Below are 9,033 nucleotides of genomic sequence, written 5' to 3'. Positions count from 1 at the left end.
GGATGCGTAGGCAAACTAGACAGAATGGAATGACATGAGCCAAGTGGCTATACTATTCTATTCTATACAGCACTATACTATACAGTATTGCACTATGCTAAGAGTTTTAGAGTACTGTATCTACCTGTAAAGTTCTCCACCAACTTAGAATGTAAGGTTTGAAAAGAAACGAGCAAAGGTTATGTCAAAGAAATCAGGTTGCAGGTCTGACAATGGATGCCACTGCAATTTAGATATGGAGTCAAGAGTGGATTCACAAAGTCATACTGTATCTTAAATGGATGCACGACACAAGTAATGGCATACACAATAAGCATATACTGTACATACTTTCCAACAGCATTTTATATGAAAAACTGTTAACACTGCTTCAGGAGGTCTATGGAATACGAGCACAGGATACAGTTTGGCTTCAGATTGTACTCTATGCTTGAGACGTCCCGTGTTAATTGCACTTAGGAGGCATCATCTGGAGATGATCCAATGCTTAAAGAACACAGACAAACCATGAGAGAAAACAAAATAACTGAAAATCATCAATAAGGTGGGTACTTGTTTGACTTTTCTAGTTGTTTTATTCAGAATAAAAGCTCTGAATATTGCTAATTATTTAGCAAAATATAACATTTATCATCCCAATAAATCTCTCTTCACAATAGAGAAGACGATCCTCTGTTATTAATATTTGTAGCGAATGCAGAATAAATCACAGTTATCTTTGCTGTAACTCACAATGTAGGATACAACTATTGTGAGGTGAGAACACTAAGACATGATGTTATATGGGCCTCAGCCTTTTGTTCATTAATCTGTTATACCCTGTGTTCAATGCAGAACCTGTCCATCAAACTGGCCAGAGCAGTGGTACACAATACCAATCCTGGAACACTACAGAGCTCTGAGTCCGAAGGCTCTGGTCTTTCTAACTCAATTCAATAATTTGATAATATAACACTATTCTAACATCTTGTTGATGATTCAAAGTGCCTGATAAAAACATACCTGTTGTATTGTGACTTTCCAGCTCTGCAATTGTATGAATAGTGTACAACATTAGCAATAGCACAGGGTGAACAGTAATGATTCTGGGGAGTTTTATAGGTCAGCTTTCAGAACACCAGTGTCTGTATGAGACTGTTTTCTACTTCATCATTAGGAAAGAGCCCATTAACTCTCATCATTGCAAGGCCAGAGTTTCTCCCTTCACTCTCAGTGGAACACATTGATTGGTAAAACAGCCAAATGCTTACATTTGTTATAAATGAATTAATGTTAATTGATGATCAAGAGTAACCTGTAAACTCTGCTGGAGTGTGGTTCTCCAGAACTGGGACCAGCCCGTCTAGATGCTAGAGAAGGTCTACTGGTGATGTTGGTGGCCCAAAAAGGTTATTAACTGTTACATATATTTGTAACAAATCAAATTCATTAAACAATATTTCGAGTCAAACTCTATTGGAATAGATGAGAAGACTGTTTACTGACTAACTCTGCTACAGAGGCTGGAGCATAGGTGGTCAGCCACAGTTTTCCAAGAAATCTAATAAAAGTTATATCTAGATCTATTCTGAACATATCAATCTAATTTTCAAACGAGGGGGCAGGATGCTGTGTTGTATAAATAGCTAGCCACTCCTCTGTTGTGAATAAAACACAGACAAATAAATCTGGTAATTCAAAACAAAAAAATATAAATGCCAATGGGACACTTCTGACTGCAAAAATAAAAATCTACACTGTATATATTTTTAAAAACATAACATTAATTAGTCTGTACAATTTATTCTGATCATTTTATAATGGAGCTATTGACCTTTGCAAAACGCCACGAACAGACTCAGCAGCAGCACCAACACCAATGCAAAACATGGTGCGCTGGTTAGTGTTTTATGCAAGAATTGAATTTTAATTTCAATTGAAATTTCGTAGCAACAACAGAGGCTGATAAAAATGAATAGCTTTTACAGAAGGCATTCACATTTCACGCAAAATACTCATTTTGTTTTGCTGCACAAATGTTCAGTGCAGAGATGTGGCCAACATCAAGCGCATAGACACAGTAATGAATATGGTCTCCTTCTGCTGTTGCACAAGCCTCAGCAGTACCATCTTGTGCGTCTTATCAGTGTCTGGGTTATTCTCTGTGGGTGGAGACTAGGTGGTCCAGTGGTTAAGGAATAAGGCCCTGTTACCAGTAAAAGCCTCTGGCAAACAGAAAGCTCCCATCAAAGAATGCATGTGGAATTAGATATTGGCAAGAGGGCTGGAACTGTGATTTAATCCAGGCCGTAGTCTGAATAATGAAGCTCTATCAACACAAATCCTTGATTTTAACATCATGGCAGGTATTCATAACTCAAAGCTTAGGACTAAAGACTTTCAAACAAGGTGCAGAAGACGAATGGCTCTGTATTTAACAGATGAACAGTTGCAAGCCTATGGAATAGTCAATGAGAGTTCTCGCCTGCATCCCCTGAAAAAACCTCCAACAATAAATCAAAATCAAGTCTCAAATCTTTGTTTTTTTTTCTATAGACATGACTGATTCCCATCTCTACCTAATTTAGTTCTAAAAACTCCCATGGAAGCTCAGCCCCGAATCACAAAGACATAATGTAGAAAAGCTTGCCTTTGGGTGCAAACAATTGCTGTTTTTTTATGGTATTGCCAGTATGACATGCATGGCAAATTATTCCGAAACAGACGGTGAATCAAACAGTGATTTTCTGTAATTTGCTAAGAAGCAGGACATCAATCTACAGGCTCAGCTCAAAGCATATGGATGCAAATGGTGTAAAATGGGGGCATTACTGTCTAAAATAAAGATACTATGAACAATAATTGTAGCATGTATAAGAAGCAGCTACACCTGTTACTGCATGATTTTTAGTAAGTGGAAGGCAATGAGGGTAGGAATTTGACCATGACTTGTCTGAAGCCATGAAGCACTGACAGTGTTTAAAATTCCTTTTAATTCAAAACTCTTGACTAGATAGTTTTCACTGACCTCTGCTTCTGCAAATAGGTGACAAAAGGACTTAAAAAATTCCTGGCGTCAATAATGCCTCGTCCATCTTAATCAATTTTACAACAGGTAACAATCCTTAAAGATGACAGAATGTAGTCCAAAGAGTACGCGGCAAGTCAATAAACAGGAGTATTTATCCAAATGTTCTGTAAAGAAAAAACAAACTTTATTATGCCAAAACTGCGAATTTAAACTAAAACATTCTCTCACTGTTTTTGCTGCTGTTAAATATACACACTTGCTTGTGAGAAGAAAATATTTATTTTGACCGTTAACAAAGTAAATAATAATAATAATACGAAGCAACTCCGTTTCCACTTTTAGGTGAAATTCGAAACCTTTGCTTAAATGACACCATCGACAATTTATGTAAATAAACGTATCGTTTGTGTTTATCCTATAAAATGTATAGGGCGGCGAAACGTTCGCTATCCGCTTTATCTATGTAATGTAATACAGAGGACGAAGCACAAGAAACAAACTTAGCAGCACGAACGTAAATTTTATTACATACAATACATTTAGAAATGATGTAAACAAACGACAGTCGCGAATCGCTGTTATTTCATTTTCCCCTATAATACGTTTCGCATTTATATGGGAAATATAACTTCGGCACGGGTTTACAGTAGCTTAAGTTAGACACTACTGTGCTATATGATACAATATTATAATTAATCTTGTTGACAGTTGTGTCACCCATTTCGCTGAGATATACAAATCTTAAGAAGTTACGAATTCCAGTGAAAAACAGTTATTTTAAAAACTATATGTCGTACTTACAAATGTAAATCTAAATGTTCAGGATTTGAGTACGTTAATGGACAACAAGAACCCAATGTTTTATACAAAAATGGAAGATACAAATTTGAAGTTACTACCGCTGTCTGCGCTACATAACGGTCTTGTCTTGTCTCACATACACTACAGTTAGACATTTATGGTATTAAAATACAATACTTCACATGGTATCAAGTGGTATAACATAGCTCACACTGTGTGCGTGTTTCTTAAAAGCACACGATTTAATGGCACGTATCTCTCCTTGCTGTGAATTCTAAGACTTCGTTTCCAGTTCGCCGTGACATTAATGCTACTGTACCTTTGCTTTCCGAAACGTGCGTTCAAACTCCGGGAAAGACTGAGCAATGTGATCATCGTCCAGCCAGCTCCTCCAAACTCCGTGCTGACATTGGTCGGACAGCCGAATGTGTTTTTACTGTAATGTCTGAAGTTGTGGCTGAAAACTAATACACGGGTGAGTTTAAAGTGACATAAAAATACAAAATCCAGTGCAGAAAAGCAAGCTGGATATTGTATTTGAAATGGTCAAACTAGCGTGGCTTATGTTTTTAATGCCCTAGAGGACAGTACGCGTTGAGTGATTTGTTTATAGTCTGCCGGTAGTTACACTGAGTGGTTGAACACGTGGGTGCCACAAGCTTTTAAGATTTTAGGATATACAGTGTGAACTGATTAATAATACCTAAATATTTTGCTTCTGTGCCATGATTTCCCATTCTGTGTTTTACACTGTCTAAATGTAGGTGTTAGACAAATACTGTCATTAGGTACTAGTTTGTGCACAGAGAATAGGAGCTAACACAAATACGTCCACACACTGTTCTATAGTGTTTTGTTAATGTGTTCAGTGGGTGTTATCCTAGTTTAAAATACATTTTAATCGCATCACAAAGGTATCTTTACGTTTTTATTTGTTTTGCTGTTTTGTTTTTCTCATTTGGATATCTGCAGATAAACAGATGGCGACAGGGACAGAATTAGTTTCTTTTACACGTTTATGATGTCAAATTAGGTGTGTGTGAGTGAGTACAAATATTAGAAAGCATAAGTGTTTTTGAAAGGCAAAACCGTGAACAACTTGTTAAGTCATGAGAGACTGTGCAACCTGTGGGCATTGAGCTCTGAAGGGACTTATTAAAAATCCAACCAGATGGAAGGCCTACAAACTGTTCTTGTTTTTACCATCATAAATATATCTGGAAAACATTTTTCATCGATTTCTGTATAAATTATCACTTACACATATCATTTCAGCTGTGGTCAGTGTATGTAATGAGAGTACAATTATTCAAAGAATCTTAAACTGCAACACACACAAAACATTATCAGGAAAAATAATATTTACAGTGTAGGAGGTGCACTAATTTTAATGAGCAATCATGACAAATGTGTGCACTTCTGTGTGGTTTTGGGCCTATGCCTTGTATCGTCATGTTACAGTGTCCACTTTTGACCAACCTTAAGCTTCTTGGCAGAGGAAACCACGAGTTTGGCTGAAAATGCCCTGGTACAGGTTGAAGTTCATGATTCCTTCACACTCCAGGATCTGTAGATGAAAAACCAACCCAAAACATAATTGACTTCCCGCCATATTTCACAGTAGGCATGAGTGTTTTCTCAGCGTGAGCTTCATCTTCTTAATGCCAAACTAGCTGAGCAGCGTGTCTAAAAAGATAAAATTTTGTTTAATCTGAGCATATGATGTGCTTCCAACTGTTAATTTGTGTTTGTCCTCATTTTCCTTACAAACCTGCCTTGAAGTCAATATTCATGACGGCGATGGTGAATGGTACAGTAGTTCTCAACACTTTGTGTTCTAAAGATGCTGGTTTGTTTTGGAGATCTCCAGCTATAACATTTGGATTTACAGTAGTGCCTACCAAACCACTTGCCTTACAGCTTCTGGTGGCAAGAGAGACTTCTGTCCTCTTTCTGGCAAGGCTGCCACTATTAGTAGCCTTAGGAGGACAGGAATAAGAGCTGAATAGCAGGATGAGTTTCAACTCTCAGCCAGTCCCTGCTGGGACACTCATGGTTAGGTTAATTGGTAGGTGCAGTGAGTAATCCTCAGCTATAGGAAATAATTGATCTCTATCTCTCATTTTGTTTTTTTTTAATTTTATGTCAAAGGCCACTTGATAGAAAGAGATCTAAAGGGACAGGGAATCGGCGTGGCAGTAGAACTCAGGTAAGTCATTTCAGAGAATTTGAGGGTCAGTTTTTGCACCTCAGGATATTGTCAGTTGTGTGGGGGTGAACAGGTTACACGGAAGTCTGCCTATGCTCCTTTAAATCCCTGACCATTCAGGATGAAAATGATCCATGAATAAAAGGAACAAATTTGGGCACAAATCATTTTCCCTCTCCCTCTTACATCCTCCTCTTTTTTGTATTATTCCTTGGTCGGTGGCTTGTGACCATCTTTGCCATCTCCTTCATTCAGACTATGTCTCTTTAATCAGCCATTATAGCTTCAGACACGCTGGGTTGAACCGGACTATGGGCTTGTATTGAGTAGCTCTGGCATTCATTTATTTTATTTATGTTTTCTAAATCTGAGTCATTCGTATGCTTGGTGAACATCTGTTCCTGCAAAGCATAGGAGTTGAGTGCACTGCAAAGGGTGTGGGATAAATGAAAAGAGGAATAGTGGAGTAACACTGAAAATGTTCAGTCTCTTCTGTTTTTTGCCTGAGTTTTGCTGAGTTTTGCACCTTTGGCACCTTTGGAAATTAACCTATTAGATCTTTGTTTGGAGGCAAACTCTGCCCTTTGCAGTTCTTGCAACATTTGACATTACATAAGGCAAAGTGTTTGATGAGTAGTGATGCTGAAGTATAAGAGACCAGTACAGAAAAGGATGTTGCAAACCTGTATATCTGACAGTATGAAGTAAGACGGTAAACCATTAAAGCTAAAAGGGATGAAGTGATCCTTGTAAATTCAGGCGGGTTTGTTTTTTTACTTGGATGATACATAATAACTTCAGCGTGCTCAGTTTCTCTTTTGTCAAAGCAAACTCCTCTGTTTTTCAGTAAGGATCCTTCTTTCATCAACACAAGAGTAAGACAAAATAAATGCCAACGATGATTGTGAACTTGTCAGCTTGGACGAGTGGTGTTCTATCTCAGTCCTGGAGTTACTTGACCTCCTCAGTGGCCAAAGACATGAAAGGGGTGAATTGTCCTTTCTGATGGTGAGGTACTTTAGGCAAGGTTTTTCTGTCATGTTACATGATGTCAACAGTCTGTCGATCACCTGTTTCCACAGCCAACATGTTTGCTGGGTATGAGTCTATGGAGGAGTATGAGGACGAGCTGTACAAGGAGCCAGAGCAATCCAGCGACTCCGAGCTCGACAGTGAGGTGGAGTTCCACTTGTACAGTCAGGTCCACTATGCCAGCAGGGCCGGAGATGGAGAAGTGGAGGACAAGGTGGAAGAGAACGGCGCCGTGGACAGGGGACAAGAGGAGGAAGTGATCAGCATCACTTCTGGCTGTGAACCAGAGGTAATCACGCTGTCGGACAGCACAGAGGAAGAAAGCATCTGTGTCACGAAGGGCAGCAAAATGGACGGTTTCTCCAAGGCTTTGAGGAAGAGGGCTTGCCCTTCCTCTTCCACCCCATTGCTCCTCCGCAAGGGGCAGCGGGAGACGGCGGCGGAGCAGGCCGAGACCCTTTCCGACAGCGAGGACTCTGACTGCGTGGAGAGCTGGATGATCCTGGGACGGGAGCAGCTGGCAGAGGACTGTTCAATCCAGCTGAACCTGAAGGACCACAGTCGAGAGAGCTCGGGCTCCGGATCAGGTAAGGGTCCTGGGCTGCCCACTTCCACGCATGGGGCGCACCTGATTTCTGGTTCCTGAGACAGGCGTCCAAGCAGTGAGGTGCAGTCAAAACGCCACAAAGTCCAAGCTGCAACATATGTGAATCACACTCACACGCTCACTGAAGCAGAAATGACGTGTATTTTTTTTTAAACGTCGTTATACAGTACCCATGCAAATCATGTTACACTCACGTTAGTCACCCATCTTCTGAATTCATCATCAAAACGTCTTATATTGAAATTAAACATTATTATTTATATTTAGAATTAGTCAGGATAAGATGATCACATCCCTTTCATGGTGCGACTTTACTAAAAGTGCTCAAAGGGAATCTGTTTATCTGCTTTCAACGTGTTTATATTAATAGCAGAATTGCTTGTCATATGTTCCAGTTTGATCATAATCTTGAATTGGGGGTATCAAGTAATATCTTGAACAGGATTCTCCCACACGTTACGACGGAGAATTCTTGAGATCTCTTGCCCTGAATCAACCACATCAGCATTTGTTCCGGGTTTTTGTTTGAAGATGAATAACCATTTGCAAATGCATTTGACCGTGGTCATATGACAAAAGGTCATCTTCCAGAATGTGAAAAATATTGCACTTGAAAATATATATGGCAGTGTATATTGAGTTAGAAAAATGAGCAATTCTACTTAAGGTTTCCAAGTTACCTTCAGAAAAGAAGATAAAATACTTTTATTTCTCACTGGTTAACAAAGCACTTTATTTCCACTGCACATGCATATTGCCATTTCATTTTAAGGTTATGGAATATATCTTATTTTTATTTCTTAATTTATGGCAAGTCTTCACGTTAAGGGTATTATTTGCATCTGAATAATTTACAGTTCATAGATTGTGTGAAAAAGTTCCTTCTCTGTTCCTTTGCATTTATTGCAAAATTACAGTAACTTATTTCTTTTGAGGGAACTAGGCCACAGCTGGGAGATTTCCTTGGCTTTCTCTGCTTTTAACCAGCTTTGATGACCTGCTTGTTTTGTACGCAACTTTCCTCCGACATGTGTTCTGAGTGCACCTGCATCCTTATTTTTCAAACCTTAGTAGCTCTCCAGCTTGCAGCATCATTTTTCCTGTAGCGCGGGTTGGAGTTTGGGTTATGAGCTTTATTGTGGGGGAAAGAAAACGTCAGCCTGAAAACCATATTCCCCATGTCATGTGACAGGAATTGCCGGATAGTTTCTCCCTTGGCAGCTCAACTCAGAAACAGCAGGTACCAGGTATTTTCGGAAAGCCTCTATCAAAAGTGTATTACTTGCATAACTAAGACCTGGTCTTAATCCCGTGAAAGACCGGCGTTGCAGCATGTGAAGCCCATAAAAAGAATTTTGCTTGATTTGCTGCAAG

The 9,033-nt window shown here is 39.2% G+C and overlaps 1 protein-coding gene across 4 annotated transcripts in view; it reads left to right on the top strand.

Moving 5' to 3' along the window:
- The first annotated feature begins 4,231 nt into the window (after window positions 1-4,231).
- zcchc7 (zinc finger, CCHC domain containing 7) overlaps window positions 4,232-9,033 on the top strand; it is a 118,235-nt gene continuing 113,433 nt past the window's right edge. For 2 of the 4 annotated variants that reach the window (XM_088911127.1, XM_088911111.1), the window contains exons 1-3: window positions 4,234-4,286; window positions 5,963-6,020; window positions 7,103-7,639. In XM_088911127.1, coding sequence (XP_088767253.1) covers window positions 7,108-7,639 — 532 coding nt within the window. In that variant the 5' untranslated portion in view covers window positions 4,234-4,286; window positions 5,963-6,020; window positions 7,103-7,107. Of the gene's footprint in view, window positions 4,287-4,783; window positions 4,855-5,962; window positions 6,021-7,102; window positions 7,640-9,033 lie in introns of all 4 variants that reach the window. The other 2 variants (XM_088911119.1, XM_088911124.1) reach the window with 2 other exon arrangements.

This window comes from Atractosteus spatula, chromosome 1 (assembly GCF_055471065.1).
Source record: "Atractosteus spatula isolate fAtrSpa1 chromosome 1, fAtrSpa1.hap1, whole genome shotgun sequence".
In the NCBI taxonomy this organism is placed as follows: domain Eukaryota; kingdom Metazoa; phylum Chordata; class Actinopteri; order Semionotiformes; family Lepisosteidae; genus Atractosteus; species Atractosteus spatula.
This window is presented reverse-complemented; position numbering and strand designations above follow the sequence as displayed.